This window comes from Macrotis lagotis, chromosome 2 (genome assembly GCF_037893015.1).
Source record: "Macrotis lagotis isolate mMagLag1 chromosome 2, bilby.v1.9.chrom.fasta, whole genome shotgun sequence".
Taxonomy (NCBI): Eukaryota; Metazoa; Chordata; class Mammalia; order Peramelemorphia; family Peramelidae; genus Macrotis; species Macrotis lagotis.
The window spans coordinates 237262978-237281277 of record NC_133659.1 but is presented as its reverse complement, the minus strand read 5'-3'; the positions used below and the strand labels follow the sequence as shown (position 1 = coordinate 237281277).

The window sequence follows — 18300 nt, the reverse complement described above, 5'->3', positions numbered from 1 at the left end:
AAGCACATGAATTAGATTTGAGTAAGGGGATGCTGTGCTAAGTCACCAGCCTCACTTTCTCCTCCAGTCATCCGGGTCCAAAGGCCTGGCCAGATAACATTGGGTAACTTGCCCAAGGTCACATTGCTAGCAAGTCTCAGAGCCTGGATTTGAACTCCCATCATCCTGATTCCAAGACCAGTGCTCTATCCATTGTACTTTAAGTGTTAGAGATACAAAGAAAACCAAAAGCAAGTTTCCTGGCCTCAAGGAGTTCAGTAGATGATTCCCAAGGTTCCTTCAAATCATAATATCTTATGATTCTACTCATCTTTATCGAAACTTAATGACTGGGGCAGCTAGGTGACACAGTAGATAGAGCACCAGCCCTGGAGTCAGGACGATTTGAGTTCAAATCAGACCTCAGACACTTAATAATTACCTAGCTGTGTGACCTTGGGCAAGCCACTTAACCCCATTGCCTTGCAAAATCAAACAAACGAAACTGAATGACCACAGAAAAAGAAATTGAGGCTTAACAATAGGTAAGGTAACTGGATTTATAACTCAGGATTCTTGACTCCTAAGAGAAGTGATCTTTTCACTATATCAGGGTCTTTGAAGGATTAATTCTATGGACTGGTAAAAAGAAATAGAAATTTTGGTTTAGAGAGCTTAGGTTCAATAAGTTCCACTAGAAGTGTTGGCTGTAAGTCATTTAATTTCTTCGGGTTTCAGATTCATCAATTGTAAAATGAGGTAGGATATTATACTATTATTCCTAGATCTAAATCTATGATAGACTAATGAGACACCAGAGCATTTTGCAAAAAAAAGCAAGGAAACCCCATTACAGAAACGCTGGTGAGACTGAAAACAATAAATAACCCTGCCAGGGTCATTTACAGTAAGTAGTTTTACACTCTTCTCATGTGATGCTCATAGCAAACCTGTCAAGAGTATTATTAACCTCCTTTTACAGATGAACAAAAATGTGGCTGTCAAAGGGTAAATGGTCTAAGCAAGGTCCCACGTCTATTCAAGCATCGGATACAGAGCTCCAACTCGATCTTCTGCACGCACGGGGAAGTGAGTCCGGGACTCCGCCGACGGCACTCGCAGCCTCCTGGCTGAAAAAGGCTCAAGGTGGGAGATGCTGAGTGACGGGCCACAACGTAACGTCGCGGCGCCCTGCGGCGGAGCAGAGGCCCAGGCGCACCTTGCCTTCGCCCTCGATGGCTACAAGGTCGTGGTGGGGGAGAAAGACCCGGCTGCTTTTTGAACGCCTGAATGACTGGGCCTGAAAAGGCCTTAGGAGCAGGTGGGCCGGTCCCCCTCTAGTCGCTGCGGTTGGCTGAGCCTTCCCGGAAACCAAGTCCAGCTTCCGGGAAGGGGCGGGGCCTCGCGGGAACGAGGGCGAGGAGCTTTGGTGCCGGAGGTTGCGCATACGAGACGGTGGCGTTTGCGCAGGTGCGAGCTTCCTGCCCCCGCGTCTCCCGCATTCCCGGCGGCCCGCTGTGGGCTGCGGGAGCTGGCGTCTGCGCAGACTCTGCCCTGAGCGGCGTAGAGGGAATGTCCGGGGCTGGCGGCCGGGGGGAGGCCTCCTTCCCTCCCTCGGCCCTTCCCCCACAGGTAGGCATCATTTACGGCCCACTAAAGACGCCGGTTCAGTCCATGGAGACGACGCTCCTCCCCGCCCCTCACAGCTCGTCACTCCCGAGCCCCGCGCTGTGGTAGTGGGCAGGGGGCAGGGGGCGGGGGCGAGGTCCCGCCAGGCTTCCGTAGGGACGTCGCCCTGGGGCTCCCCAGCGCCCCCTGCCCGGACTAACCGCCGGGAACACGATGCACCCCCGGCCCCCGCTTAGATTCGGCCGGCCTCGAATTTTGGTGTGCGGCCTAAGCCGGCGCCGTGGGGGCCACAGCCCGGCGCCCCGGACGCACGCGCTTCCACCTGCCTCGGCTCCGGTTGGTCCTTGCCCGAGGGCTCGGCTAAGGGGCGGGGGAAACGAGGCCGCGGAAAGCCGCGCGCGCTGGGGCCGCCTGGGGCTGGCGGGGCCCGGGGGGCGCGGGCCGCGCGAATTGCTTTAAAAGGTGGGGAGAGCGGGGAGGATGGCGATGCGCCCCCAGAGGAGTGGAGAGCCTCAAGATTTGTCTACTTCTGCACGCCGTCTGACATTTCTTATTCAGTGCTTTTTTTAAAATGCGTATTGCCACGGGCTTCATTTTTTTGGAGGTTAATTATTTTTATTCTTTCAGTTAAAAAAATGATCAGCCCCTCCCGCTAGCCCTCCTTGAGGAAATTGAAAAACAAAACAAAACCCGAAAAACAAGGCCCCGAGTATAGAGCTGCATAGTCGATGAAACAAATACCCACGTTAGCCATATCCAAAAATATAGATCTCTTTTTAAATTTTAAGTTATTTTTTTCCCATTAGAAGGTGGGTATATTGTTCATCACTTTTGGGCTCAAAATTTTTCAACATATTTTTTTATAAATTATTATTCATCTTCAGCTCAATTTGCTGCCTTCAGTTCATTTTGCCTCCTAGTGTGTATGGTATGGTGAAAGTGTTGGCTTTGGAGTCAGAGGACTTGGATTGGAAACCCAGCTGTGTGTACTTCTACTCTTGACTTTGAACAACTTATTTAACTGCTCTAAACCTCATTTCCTCAGTGGTAGACTTAAGTAAATGATTGGACAGTATTATCAGTAAGATGCTTTTCAGTTTTTGATTCTATCATCCTTTAACAGGATTTACATCCTAACAATTTACAGAGTACTGTAAAAAAAAAATTCCACTGAACAATCAATCAATTTTGCCTTTGAATTGCCACCTGCCTTTTATGTAGTTTAAGCTTAATTTTATTTCTTTATTGTTTAAAAAAAAAGATCTTTGTTTTGTGAAGCCTTCCACATAGAAGAAATAGAGAAATATTGCTTTTTCTATGGTAAAATTATGGGAAATTAAGTGTATGTGTTGGGAGGGGGGGAGAGAAAGACTGTTATGGATGTTGTAAAATTATAATGATATCACCATTTTGGATTGTATTCCACTCCTTATATATATATATTTCCTATTAATTACATTTAATTATCCATTTTGCAGAAAGAAACTCAATAAAATGACAGAGGAAAGGGTACTTCCTCTATATTTTAAGGACTTGGGTTCAAATCTTGCCTTTGATGCTTACTTGCCAGTTTGACTTGAGGCAAATATCTCTGGGCCTCAGTTTCTTTTCTGAAAAGTTAAGGGGTTGAACTAGATGGATTCAGTAATAGACTTGTGAACTTAGAATTTTAGAGATAAGCCAGAACAAAAACAGAAGCCATTCCTGGGAAGAATACAGAAATGAACGTGCCATAGAATATTGTGTCCTCATTTTTAAATGACAACCATTCATTAAGCACCTACACAATACTAGAAATAAAATAATGAAACGTCTTAATTATAAACCTCTTAAAGGAGTTATAATCTTTAAAGGAGAAATGACAGGTACGTAATTTAAATACCAGTTTGATGATGGAGAGGCAACATGGGATAGTGAAAAGGAACAAGTTTGAGAGAGACAGAAGAGGTATTCTCAACAGAACTTGGTGAATGCTATTAAGAAATGAAATAAAAGGGAGAGGCAGCTTTGACTCAAAGTTTTTGAAATTGGAAGAATGGTGCTGTTATGAGCAAAAACTGAGAATTTAAAAAGGATAGACTTTTGTAGTGGGGAGGACAGGAGAAGTGTTAACTTTTGGACATGTTTGAATCCTCTTTGGAATGTAGCAGTCCTCATACAGTACCTGATCAGGAAGGAGGTAAGTGCTACTGCCACTGAAGAGAGATGATTGCTCAGACTGCCATCTTGAATTTACTACAAATTCATTTTATCTGAGTTCTTAATTTTGTTCTTTCCTGATTTTTCTTTGGAACTCTCCAAAATCTTTATTCTAATCCAACTCTGACCTCTTTCTAATCTCTCAATCTCTCTCTCTCTCTCTCTCTCTCTCTCTCTCTCTCTCTCTCTCTCACACACACACACACACACAAACTTATGAAATTGTCAGGAGATGACCATGTCTCATTATTGAAAAAATTCATCATCCATTGGGAATTCAATCATCATTTTTCATAATCTTCTTGTCAAAACCAAGTCTTTGATGAGCAGCTGATTCACCTTTGGCAAGACTGTATGCTCTTGATGCTGCCTCCTTTCTAGGGGCTTGCCTCATGCATTATTCCTTTTCTTTGTCTCATTTTTTACCTTGCCTTATCTACTGTTTTCTCTGCTGCCTACAAAAACTTCAGGTATATTATATTCATCCTTAAAAAAAACCTTCACCCTATCCTGTCATCCTGTTAAGTTATTGTCCTGCATTTCCCCTCACTTTCACAACACTTAAAAAGATTGGCCTGTGCTCTTCTTTCTTATTCTACTTCTCAATTCCTTGTACTCTGGTTCTTCTCACTTCCCTCTGCTAAAACTGATTTCTCAGAGACTGTAGGTAATTTTTTATCACTGAATTTCAGGATCTTCTTTTTCCTAATCATTCCGGACTACTATGAAGCTTGTAGGGACATTCTCTTAATTGACTTCTAAGGCACTGCTGCCTGCTACTTCTGCATACTATAATGTGCAAATTACTTGGGATAATCAATAATTTTGATATGATTTCAGATTAGTTCTGTGATAGCAATGATAACATGTGCCTGTTTTTACTGATATTAGACTGACTCCAAACATTTCAACTTGACTTGAAACTATATAAAGCTAGTTTTCCCTCCTGTAGTCAATTTTCTATTAGTAAAGTGTTAATTTCATGCCATGCACATACTTTCTTTTCTCTTTTGTTGTATTTTTAATTCTTTGGTTTTTAAAAAAGATTTTTATACAAGGAAATGTGCATTATGGTATAACTTAAAAAGCATACTTCAGCTCTTTAAAATGCTTCAGAGTGTTAAAGTTATTGCTGTTGATATGGAGAAGTCATTTATTTTAAGGATCTTTGAAGCGCACAAGAGAACAGTACCAAAATTCAAAAGAAAGTGTGATTTGAAATAAAAAACAATTCCTATAAGTGACAAACTAAACAGCCTCAGAAAACAAACACAGCACTTCAGAGGAAACTGACACTTGGAAGAATTTATTGATTTCTTTATAAGTATGATATAGTTGCCCATGTAATGTTATAAGAGCAAAAGTATTGGAGCTAGGACTTGAATACAGATATTCTGACTCTAAACCTATGTTCTTTCTACTAGGATCATAGAAATGAATCTTCAATGGATTTTACAAGTCCTTTCTTGCAAACTTTTCCACAAAGGTAAGCTCCTTAAGGGCATAGATCTTGAGTTTTGTTAAATCCTCCCTCCCCACCTTGCAGAACTTCTTGGACTTCAGGGTCCTTATCTTCAAAGTGAAGTAAGGTATACTAGTGATTTCTAATGGCCATTTTTATAAGAGTTGATATTTTAATTTTTTCTTTTTCTTTTTTGATATTTTAATCTTGCTACTATCATTAGAAGCAGTAGTTGAAGGTTATTTGAGTTTCTGGTTTTCATAAAATCATAGAATTAATGATCTCATTGTTTGTCCAGGCCATCCCAACTGTACTTCAGACTTCTAAACTACTTAAATTCTTTACTATTAGTTGCTCTGTCTTGATCAGTGAGACTGAGGAAGATCCAAGAGTTAGGCAAGATGGGGGAGGGAGGATTAAGGGTTACAAGAGAAAGTCAGTTTTTTGTTTTGTTTTTTAGAATCAAAATGAGTGACCATTTTTTGGAGAAATTTTTAGATAATCTGAGGCAAATTGGTGTAATGACATTTTTTAAAATTGTTTTTTGAATTTTACAATTTTTTCTCCAATCTCACTTCCCCTCCCCCCATAGAAGGCAGTCTGATAGTATTTACATTGTTTCCATGCTGTACATTGATCAAAATTGAATGTGTTGAGAAATCATATCCTTAAGGAAAAAAATAAAATAAAAGAGATAGCAAAATTACATAATAAGATACCTTTTTTAAAAAAATTAAAAGTATTAGTCTTTGGTCTTTGTTTTAAACTCCACAATTCTTTCTTTGGATATAGATGGTATTCTCCATCACAGATACCCTAAAATTGTCTCTGATTGTTGCACTGATGAAATGAGCAAATCCATTAAGATTGATCATGAACTCCTGAGAAAGGCAGTTTTTGAAAGCTTAAAGTTTTAGAGAAATAGGGATTTTTGGTAGTAGAAATTTCATGGATTAATACTTGGAAATATTGGTATGGGTCAGATAGCTCAATAGAGACTCCTTGAGAATAGGTTTGTCTTTTGCCTCTTTTTTATAACCCCAGTGCTTGGCACAGTACCTCACACATAGTAGGTAGGCACTTAACAACTGTTTACTGAATTGAAAAGCACTTGGTAGAACTCATCTCCTAATTTTTTGTCAGTTCTCCACTTAACTTTATTTCTGGAATATAGTCTACTCTACTGGGGGGGTTCTTAACATGGAGTCCACAGATTGTTTCCTCCATTGCCCACACCCCCTAATAGATCTCAGGGGTCCATGAATTTGATTGGGAAAGGTTTTACATCTTTATTTTTACTAACTTCTAACTGAAATTTATCATTTCTTTCAGTTATCTAAAAACATTATTCTGCAAAGGCTTTGGCATTATTTCTTTCAAAAAGGTCTGTCTCAAAAAAAAATGGAGGCTCTTCATTATATCAGATAACTTTCCATCAAGTTATAGTGCTAGACTTTTACTTAAATCAGTAAGCATTTATTAAATGCCTACCGTGTCAAACAATGTATGTATGTATATATGTGTGTGTATACACATAGATGTATATGCACATAATAGAATTAATATGTACAGATTAAATACAAAATAAATACATGGTTGTTAGGCAAGGAGGACACAAGCAATTGAAGGTTCAGAAAAGGTTTTGTATTAAAAGTGGTCATTTCACTGAAAATCAGTGAGAAGAAGGTGAAGGAGGGAGTACTTTATAGGAAGTATCGATAAATCTCTTCAAAGGCAGAGATGATGATTTTTGTCCTTCATTCTTGAAGAAGATCATGAGGTCAGAGAAGTGGTGCCATGACGTGCACATGAATTGGATTTGAGTGAGGGGGTGCTGTGGTAAGTCACCAGCCCCACTTTCTGTTCCAGAACCATCTGGGTTCAGTGGTCAGCTGTGAATCAGGATGACTGGAGATGGTTCTTGGATATGAAGCAATCAGGGTTAAGTGGACTTGCCCAAGGTCACACAGTAAATGTCAAATGTCAGAGGTCAGATAGGACAGCTAGGTGGCACAATGGATAGAGTACTGACCTTGAAGACAGGAGGTTTGAATTTGACCTCAGACAAAGGCAGATAAAAAGAAAAAAAAAAGAAAAAAAATTTAGGAATTCACTGTAAAGAACAGAAAAGATTGATTAGACTGGAGAGTGTGGAAAGAGAATAATGTGTAATTCAGGCCAGGTTATGGAAGAGTTTTAAAATCTAAACCTTTTATATTTGATCTTAAAGGTAATATGGAGTCATTTGAGTTTATTGAATGGGGGAGGGTTGATATGGTCAGATAGGGGTTTAGGGAAAGTCACTTTAGCAACACCATGAAGGATAAATTGGAATGTGAGAGACTTAAGGCAGGGAGAGCATTAAGTAGTGAGAGATGACAAGGGCTTGAACTAAAATAGTAGGTATGGGAGTAAAGAGAAGTTGACTCAGGGAGAAGTTGTGAAGTTAGAAACAAAAGATTTGCCAACTAATTGGGTATGAGGGATAACTGAGATTTTTATCTTGGGTGACTAGAAGAATGGTGTTGCTTTCTACTGAGGTAAAGAATTTTGCAAGAGGGTGGATTTGAGGGGGAAGATAATTCTCTTTGGATTATGTTGAGTTTGAGATGGCTCTGGGATAGTGAAATGTCAGATAGGAAGTTGATGTGGACTGAAGCTCAGGAGACATTTGGGCTAAATATATACATTTTTGAGTCCTCTATATGGAGATAATAATTAAATCAATGGGAGCAAATCACTAAAAACAGGAAGTGTGGAAAGAAGGGTCCAGGACAGAATCTTGAAGAACACTCACAGGAGGTATAAGAGGGACGATGAACCTGCATAGAGACTGAGAAGGTGCCAGTGAGACAGGTGGTAGTAGTAGTAGTAGTAGTAGTAGTAGTAGTAGTAGTAGTAGTAGTAGTAGTAGTAGTAGAATTTAGAGTAGTTTCTAGAAACACGAGAGAAGAAATAATATCCAAGAAGAGAAGATGGCCAGCAGAATCAAATATAGCATAGAATTAAAAAGATTGAAATTAAAGACTTATCAAGTTTGACAAGAGATTGTGATAACATTGTAGAGAGCAGTTTTAGTTGAGTCAGAAGTCAGATTGCAAAGGGTTAAGAAATGAGAAAAAAGAATTGGAGGTAGTGAATATAATTTTCTCTAACAGTTTGAATGAGAAAGGGAGAAGAGATGCAGAAATATGATTTTAGGGGACAGAAAGGATTTTTTAAGAATTGGGGACTTTGCATAATTGAAAGTAATAATAATAACTACATTTATAGGGTAGTTGGATGGAACAGTAGGTAGAGCTTAGAATCAGGAAGACTCATCTTCATGAGTTCAAATTCTCACACACTTATTAGTTGTGTGTATACCTGGGCAAACCACTTAACTTTTTTTGCTTCATCTGTTTCTTATCTGTAAAATGAACTAGAGAAGGAAATGGCAAACTACTCTAGTGTCTTTACAAAGAAAATTCCAAAATGGGGTCACATATTGTTGGACATGACTGAACAACAATATCTAGGTGCATGCCAGGTACTGTGCTTAAGGATTCTGCAGATGTTATTCATTTGAGCCTTTACAGCAACCCTGGGAGCATTTTACAGTGGAGGAAACTGAGGAAAAAGTTAAACAATTTGGTAGGGAAGGAACAAATAAATAGGGAAAAGTTGAAGATTAAAGAACAAGTTGAGGGGTGACTGAGGTTTCAGTCTGCTGAAAGAAACAGGAAGGAATAAACTAAAGATAAAGAACTATCTAGTTATCAGAGACTTGGGGGGAGTGGTATCAGAAGGTTCTGAGATAAAGAAAAGAAAATATTCATCTTACAGGGTGGTGGTAGGGATAAGTGTGGGAAGTTTGAGGATACAAAATAAATTTGGGAATAGCTTCTTTGGGAAAGGAGATAGGGAATCAATTAGGGAAGCAAAAAAGGATTGCCTTGCTTGAAACCCTTACCAGCAAGGATTGATCTAATAGTTTCTTGCTGCTACTACCCCTTAACACATCCAGGGTTCTTTAATTCAATTTTGCATTTAGAAAGGGATCTCATATTCTCTATACCTGAAATTAACAATGCTTTTTTTGTTAAAAGGACTCTACCTTTAATAGGGAAATATATGATATCCCAAGAGTCTTAGTGTAGTATTAAGGTTAAAGTTTAAGTAGCAAGCTTAGTTAAAGTAGCAAATTCCCCTCCTCCCCCTATTTTAAGCTATTAAAGATGGAAAAACTGCAATTAACTGGAATTAAATTGATAAGGAGAAAAGTTATATAGCAAAACATTTTTTAGCAGTTAACCTTAAATTTTGAACTAAATTTGAACTAAATATGTCTTACTTATTTCCTCTTGCCTAGTATAATCTTTCTTGGATGTCGTCCTCAATCATCTGAATTGGATGGATGCAGGATCAATCTATTGAGTAGAATTTCTGTTGCCAAGTATATTCTTAGAATCTACTTCATATTCATATCTCTGACTTTCCCAGAGAGTTCTACTATAGATTTTAAGGTCATTTTACAAAGATCTTTCAGGAACCTTTTTTACCGGCCATGTTGGTGAACGTAGTCACATAATAAAATCCTGTCTTAATTGCTGACTTCTTGGCTATAACTATCTTATCCATCTAGCCACCAAGAATTCCTCCTTTAGACTTCATGTTTTCTTTCACTAACCCAAAAAGTTCTATGATGCAGAGATACATTAAAAAAGATTATAAATATTGTATTTTTTCTTTGCCTTAGACTTAATTGTCATTTAGAGGAGAAAATAAACTTATTGTATTCCATTCAGTAGCACTAATGGAAGGAAATCATAGAGAAATGTTATAACCGATTTTAACAAATTTTCTTATAGTTTAATATCCAAAATTGGAACATGAAATGCTTATCTCCTTAGTACCCACAAGTGTTCCAACAGAAGATGAATAATTATCTGTCACTAGATTCCTTAATTAGGTAGAAATTTGGATTAGATGACCTCTAAAGTTCCTATGAAAAAATTACAGATCATAGATTTAGAGTTACAAGGAGCCTTGGAGAGTGTCTAGGCCAACTCTATCATAGGATCATAGATATAAAACTAGACACCACCTCAAAGGCCACCTTAGCCTGAGCATCTTATTTTACACATGAAGAAACCAAGACCCAGGCAACTAAAGTGATTTACCAAAAATCACATGGGGAGTAAATGTCAGAACCAAAATTGCAGCCCAGACCTTCTGGTTCCTACTTGAATATTAGTTTCCATTTAATATACTATTGTGCTTCCAAAATTCTATTTCCTGTTAGTTGCCTCCATTACTGTCCTGAAGATTTTGATGGCTCTTAGTCACTTTTTTTGCTCATTCCTCTTAATTTTTTTTTTTTTTTAGGTTTTTGCAAGGCAAATGGGGTTAAGTGGTTTGCCCAAGGCCACACAGCTAGGTAATTATTAAGTGTCTGAGACTGTATTTGAACCCAGGTACTCCTGACTCCAAGGCTGGTGCTTTATCCACTACACCACCTAGCTGCCCCCATTCCTCTTAATTTTGATTATTTTTTTCCTCAATCATTTCCTAACAGATACTTGAGAAATACATTTTCAATACCAGCTTGAAAATAAAATACCTTTTTAAACAGCAATAGTATTCCCAAGAGTATTTTAGCATATTTAGGTTAAAAGACCATTTCTTTTGTTTCTTAATAACATAAAATTTTTTATTTGTGAAACAAAGATTTATTTTCTTTGGTACAATACTTTGTATATGGTAAGTCTTTAATAAATGTTTGTTGATTATTGGATGAACAGAAATGATTATTTTATGAAAGAAAACATTTGAATTAGAAACTTTATTTCTGGTTTAAAATTTTCTAAAGTTTTATATTTAATTTTTAGGAACAAGTTTGAATTAACATTTAATTTTCAAAAAATGTTTTTTTAATTGTTGTAGAGAGAAATTTGGACTCTTGAATGTGTAGATCTATATTCCCTAGCTCACCATGACATCAACTTCAAGGTAGGAATTGCTATTTTGTATTTGATATTCTGACACTATTTACTTTCTCAGTATAATTAATAGAGTAAGCTGGATTTGGAGTCAGAAGGAGCTTTATGAACTACTTCAGTTTCTCATTTGTTCTGCTTGTATGACTATAGACAAGTCAGTTACTTAATCTCTTAATTCCCTCAGTAACTTTCTAAGACACTGTTGAAATCAGAGGACCTGAAGAAAGAATTTATTATTGAGGATAAAAGTATTTTAAAAGTGCAGCTAAGCAATGCCCAGGAATAAGAAAAAATGGGAAGAAGAAAAGTTAAAAATAAAGGAAATGGGAAAGAATAAAGAGATGAAAAAGAATAGAACAGAAAATGTATATTGTAGGGAATGGTTGAATGCCACCAAAGAGTAGGTCTTTTTCTATTTTGGGAGAGTGTTATTGGAAAAATTGCTTAGTGCTTCCAGGAACTTGCTTAAGTCATGTTTGTTTTTCATATAGTAACACTTGGAAATTAGTGTTTGAATGTTGATTTGTGAGTTCTATGGACTTGAAGCAGCCATTGTGGTAGAGAGAAACAGGCATTGAATTAGGAATTAATAGACTTGTGTCCTAGGCCTAATTCTGTCACCCTGGGCAAGTTATTTAACTTATCAGGCATTAGATATCTCATCTGCGGAAAGAAAGGAGTGAAGTGATTAGTCACAAAGGTTCCTTTTTGCTCTGAAATTTGGCACAGGTTGCAATTATTCATTGTATTCTTTTTTCCTCTTTCTGGATGCCTAAATAAAAATGTGAAAATAATTTTTTTTTCTTCCTATCTAGAATCATCTTTAAAAGTAATAGCAAGCAACTAAAGATGATCTAATCTAGAGTGTTCCCCCTCCCAATAATGCCTGTGTTCTGTACTTTTAGAGTAGATGCATCTGGAAAATTGCTTCGCCCTAAGATAAGAGCTGCTAAGCTGCTTGAAGTTTTGAATTCTCTGGAAGATGAGTCTACCAAAGAGAAAGAAATTATATTCATCTCACCACCTGATAATGCTGCAGGAGACTTCACTGATGAAGACTCAGGAGACGAAGATGGACATAAAGGAGGGAACTTACCTGGAAGCATGCTACATGCTGCTGTAGTGTCTGAAGACTCTGATACTGGGGAGGACAATGAAGAAATTGAACTACAACCAGCAAGAAAGAGACAGAAGAAAATTGCTGAACCAAGGAGGGTTTGGACTAAAAGAGATATTAGACCTGACTTTGTAAGTTGGTCTGCATCAGATCCTCATATCGAGTATCTCAAGAGCCAGGAATTGAGCCCAGTTGGACTCTTTGAATTGTTTTTTGATGAAGGAACAATTAATTTCATTGTCAATGAAACTAATCGATATGCTTGGCAGAAAAATGTCAGCCTGGGTCTTACAGCTCAGGAATTAAAGTGTGTTTTGGGAATACTGATTTTGAGTGGTTACATTTCTTATCCAAGAAGGAGAATGTTTTGGGAAACATCTCCTGATTCACATCATCACCTTGTTGCTGATGCAATTAGAAGGGACAGGTTTGAATTAATATTTTCATACTTACACTTTGCTGATAACAATGAACTTGATGAGAGTGATAGATTTGCAAAGGTAAGGCCTCTCATAATTTTGATGAATCAGAATTTCCAAAAGCATGCTCCCCTAGAGGAATTCTATAGCTTTGGTGAATCCATGTGTGAATATTTTGGACATCGTGGATCTAAGCAGTTGCACAAGGGAAAACCTATTCGATTTGGTTATAAGATTTGGTGTGGAACAACTAGCAGAGGGTATTTAGTCTGGTTTGAGCCCTCTCAGGGAACATTATTCACAAAACCAGAAAAGGATATAGATTTAGGAGGAAGCATGGTGATAAAATTTGTAGATGCCCTTCAGGCACGAGGCTGTCTGCCATACCATATTTTTTTTGATAAAGTTTTTACAAGTGTCAAATTAATGTCCATTTTGAAGGAAAAGGGGGTGAAGGCCACAGGAACTGTCCATGAATACATGACTGAGAGGTGCCCACTTAAAGATCCTAAAGACTTTAAAAAAATGAAAAAAGGCTCATTTGATTACAAAGTGGATGAAAGTGAGGAAATCATTGTGTGCCGTTGGCATGATAGCAGTGTTATTGATGTATGTTCCAATGCAGTTGGAATAGAACCTGTAAAACTTACAAATCGTTATTCAAGTGCATCCAAAACCAGGACATCAGTACATCAGCCATCATTGGTGAGGTTGTACAATGAGAAGATGGGAGGTGTTGCCAGGATGGACCAAAATATCTCCAAATATAAAGTGAAAATCAGAGGAATGAAATGGTATTCTAGCTTTATAGGTTACATTATTGATGTGGCTCTAAACAACGCATGGCAGCTTCACAGAATCTGTAGTGAAGAAACCCAGGTAGACCTTCTGGCTTTCAGAAGATATGTGGCTTGTGTCTATTTGGAAAGCAATGCTGACACATCATCCCAAGGAAGAAGGAGTAGACGTTTAGAAACAGAGAGCAGATTTGACATGATTGGTCATTGGATCATTCACCAAGATAAGCGAACTCGATGTGCACTTTGCCATTCTCAAACAAACACCAGATGTGAAAAATGTCAGAAAGGTGTTCATGCAAAATGTTTCAGAGAATATCATATAAAATAATCACTCAAGGACATGCATTATAAAGAAAAAAAAAACAATGGTTTGCAGTCCACTAGAGTTAACATTTTAAAGTTTACTTATATACATCCAAATATCTATTTTAATATGTAATAATATTTATGTATAGTAGTTAGAGCAGCATTTTTGAACTTGACTTTCTGATAGTTTGATTTTGCATTATTTGTTCCCTTCCCCTTCATTTCATCATTGATTTTTTTTCTCCAAATAAAATCCCATTTTTGGTCTTGTACCTAAATATAGTAAAAAAAAAAAAGGTTGATGCTATTTTTTTTGAAATTCTTGGTAATATGCTATTGAACCATTTATTTTAATTTTTTTTATATTATAGTTGGATATCAGTGAGGAGAATAGACAGTAACCAGGAACCAATAATTGGATAAAGAAGCATTAGAAATCAGAATATGCTACACACTATTTTTTTTTAAATGAAATAATCTTTATTTTCAAGGAACTTCTCTTGTAATAGGGGAAGACAACAAAAACAGAAGAAAACATTTATTAAGCCCCTGCATTGTGTCAGGCCCTATGCTAAGCACGTTACAAATATTGCCTTACAACAACCCTCTTAAGTAGATGCTATTATAATCATTTTAGTCAGAAAACTGAGGCAAAGGACAAGGGTTACAGTTAATGTCTGAGTTGAGATTTGGGACCTTTTTGACTCCAGGCCTGGCACTCTGCCACCTCACTGCCTTCCAAATAGTTGTGGAATGTATATTATTATATACATTCTTACATATAAATAAATACATATATGTGTATATATGAGATAAATATAATTAAATACCAGATAGTTTGAGAAAGGATACTGTCAATTGAATGGGGTGGAGGGCTTGGGGAAGTTGGTACCTGAACTGTCTTTTAAAAGAAAAAGTATTCTAAAAGGTAGAGATAGGATGAGAGTACATTCTAGTCATGGGAAATATCCAGTGGAAAGGCATGGAGAGTATGAAGAATAGAGAAGCCAGTTTGGTCTTAGAAGCAAAGAGAAATACACACACATGTACACATATATGTATGTACATATGTGTATATAGTGAAAAGATAAATTAGGACTAGGCTGTGAAAGTTTTTAAATATCAAAGAGACGTATTTGGCTTGAGACAAATCAGTTGACAGAAATGTGAGTTGGGAGGAGAGATTGCTGAGGCCAAAACAATTGGAAGGCCATTGCAATTCTCTAGACCTGATGGGGACTTAGGTGATGGCTTTGTGAGAGATAATAGAAATGTGGAGTTAGAAACAATAAGATTGAGCAACTGATTGGATATGTAAGGTAATGGAGAGGGAAGAGTAGAGGATAATATAGTGGTTAGTAATCTGGGAGACTGGAAGAATGGTGGTTACAGAGGGAATGCACAGTTTTATAGCCCTTCCGGCATAGTTCTAAATTGCTCTCCAGAATGGTTAGATCAGTTCACAACCCCTCCAGGAGTGCATTAGTGTTCCAATGGTCTACATCCCCTCTGATACTTGTTATTTTCCTTTTCTGTTAATGGTAACCTCAGAGTTGTTTTAATTTTCATTTCTCTAATCAGTGACTTCAGGCATTTTTTCCGAATGATTTGAATTCCTCTGCCTGTTCATAGCTTTTGACTATTGATTGAGGAGTGACTTGTATTATAAATCTGGCTCAATTCTCTATAAATTTGAGAAAACAAATCTTGATCAAAAACACTAGTTGTAAAAAATGCCCCCTCCATTTTCCTTTTTTCCTTTTAATCTTAACTATTGGTCTTGTTTGTGCAAAACCTTTTAAACTTACTGTAATCAAACATCCATTTTACATCTTATATTGCTCTCTGTCTCTTATTTGATCATAAGTTCTTCCCATATTCATAGTGACAGATAAAATTTTCCATGCTCCTCTAATTTACTTATGCTATCCCTTTTGTCTAAATATAGCCATTTTTGATCTTACCTTGTTATATTGATTGAGATCTTGGTTTAAAACTAATTTAAAACTAGTTTCTGTCAAGAGCTTTCAAGTTTCTTGTCTCACAAACTTAGATTTTTGAGTTTATCAATTCCTAGGTTACTGTGGTCATTGATTATTTTGTATTGTGTACCTAATGCATTCTACTAATTCATCATACTATTTATTAGCCAGTACCTGATTGTTTTCATGATTACTACTATGTAATACAGTTAAAGGCAATTAGATGACTCAGTGGATATGATATTGGGCCTAGAGTCAATAAGACCTGAGTAGGTTGGACCTTAGACATTTTGCTAGCTGTATGATATTGGGCAGGTCATTTAACCTCTATTTTCCACTAGAGAAAGAAATGACAAACCACTCAAATATCTTTGCCAAGAAAATCTCATGGAAAATACGATCCACAGGGTAACAAAGAGTCAGATATGACTGACCAACTAAACAGCAACAACATTGCAATTTAGCATCTAGTACTGCAAGACCACCTTCTGTAAACATTGTTTTTCATTGATTTCCTTGATATTCCATTTTTTCTAGCTCTATAAAATTCTTTTGTTGTAGTTTGGTGGATGTGGCACTATAAGTAAATTATTTAAGTAGAATTGTCATTTTTAATATTTTGGTCTATCTTACCCATGAAAAATTAATATTTAGTTGTTTAGGTCTGTCTTTATGTGTAAAGTGTTTTATTATTGTGTTTATATTGTCCAGGGTGTACCTTAGCAGGTAGACTCCCAAGTGTTTTATATTGTCTGCACTTATTTCAATTGAAATTTATTTTTCTGTCTCTTCCTGTTTTACTTTATTGGTGATATATAGAAATGCTTATAATTTATATGAGTTTATTTTATAACCTGTAATTGTTGAAATTGTTAATTCAACTAGATTTTTAGTATATTCTCTAAGTATACTATCATATCTGCAAAAGAGTGATAGTTTTTTTCATCACTAATTCTAATTCCTTCATTTTCTTTTATTGCTATTGCAATAATAATAGGCATTCTTGTTTCACCACCCATCATATTGGAAAGGCTTTTAGCATATCCCTATTACAGATAATATATATATATATGTATATATATATATAATTTTAAGAAAAACTCCATTTATTCCTATTCTTTTTATTGTTTAATAGGAATAATGTTATAGTTTGTCAAAAACTTTATGCATCTGTCAAGGTTATATGATTTTTATAATTGATATGGTCAGTTATGCTAATGGTTTTCCGAAATTATCCCTGTGTTCCTGGTATCAATTCCACCTGGCTTTAATATATGATATTTGTTTTAGATTTCTAGAATCTCTTTGCTACTATTTTATTTAAAAATTTTGCATCAGTTTTCACTAGGGAAATTGGTCTATGGTTTTCTTTCTTCTTATTTTTTTTGCTTTTCCTGCTTTAGGTATCAGCACTATATTTGTGTCATAAAGGGATTTTTTATAAAATTCATTTTTTTGTCTTTTTTTCAAATAGTTTATATCATATTGGAATTAATTGCTCTTTAAATATTTTGTAGAATTAACACTGAGGGGCGGCTAGGGGGTGCAGTGGATAGAACTCTAACCCAGGAGTCATTAGTACCTGATTTCAAATCCGGCCTCAGATACTTAATAATTACCTAGCTGTGTGGCCTTGGGCAAGTCACTTAACCCCCATTGCCTTGCAAAAAACTTAAAAAAAAAAAAAAGATTAACTTTGAATCCATCTATTCCTGGGAATTTTTCCTTAGGGTGCTCAATTATGACTCAGTTTTTTTCTCAGTTCATTTAAGCATTCTGTTTTCTCTGTTAATCTCAGTTTTTTTCTAAGATACAATTCATTTAAGTATCCTGTTTTCTCCTCTGAAATTTATATTTATTTCTCCTAGATTGTCAGTTTTATTGACATAAAAATGGGGAAAATAGTTCCTAATAATTGCTTCAGTTTCATCTTTATTGGTGGAACATTCACCCTTTCATTTTTGATACCAGTAATTAGACTTTCTCCTTTTTCTTTTTCAGTCAAATTCACTAATGATTTTATCTATTTTATTGATTTTCCTCCCATAAAACCAGATCCTCATTGTATTTATCAATTCAATGGGTTTTGTTTATTTTTTAACTTTGTTTTATTATTCTCTTCTTAGATTTTTTTCAAAATTTCCAATTTGGTGTTTAATTGGGAATTTTTAATTTGTTCTTTTTCTCTTTTTCTATTTTCATGCTCAGTTTACTGATCTGTACATACTTTGTTTTATTTTATTTTATTTCATTCTTAGGAACAAAAATATTGTAGTTAGCAGAAACTAAGGAAAAGAGAGAGTTTAGTAGCAGCAGCAACAGGAGCAGTCACTGCCATCAGGGAATAAGTAGTAAGGAAGGATATAGGGGCATGTAAGTTTATTTGGGGAATCACATACCCCGAGTTGACTCACCTTCCAAAGAAA

The 18300-nt window shown here is 36.5% G+C and overlaps 1 protein-coding gene across 4 annotated transcripts; it reads left to right on the top strand.

Moving 5' to 3' along the window:
* The first annotated feature begins 1415 nt into the window (after positions 1 to 1415).
* On the top strand, positions 1416 to 16681 carry PGBD2 (piggyBac transposable element derived 2). Of its 4 annotated transcripts, none has more exons than XM_074225223.1 (4): positions 1416 to 1611; positions 5232 to 5293; positions 11195 to 11260; positions 12156 to 16681. In XM_074225223.1, the coding sequence occupies exons 3-4, from the start codon at positions 11244 to 11246 to the stop codon at positions 13912 to 13914; spliced, it is 1776 nt and encodes a 591-aa protein (XP_074081324.1). In that variant the 5' UTR covers positions 1416 to 1611; positions 5232 to 5293; positions 11195 to 11243; the 3' UTR covers positions 13915 to 16681. The 4 variants fall into 4 exon arrangements, with proteins under 4 accessions (XP_074081324.1, XP_074081325.1, XP_074081326.1 ...); XM_074225224.1 differs by lacking the exon at positions 1416 to 1611 and adding an exon at positions 1725 to 1944; XM_074225225.1 differs by lacking the exon at positions 1416 to 1611 and adding an exon at positions 2016 to 2070.
* Positions 16682 to 18300: the final 1619 nt, after the last annotated feature.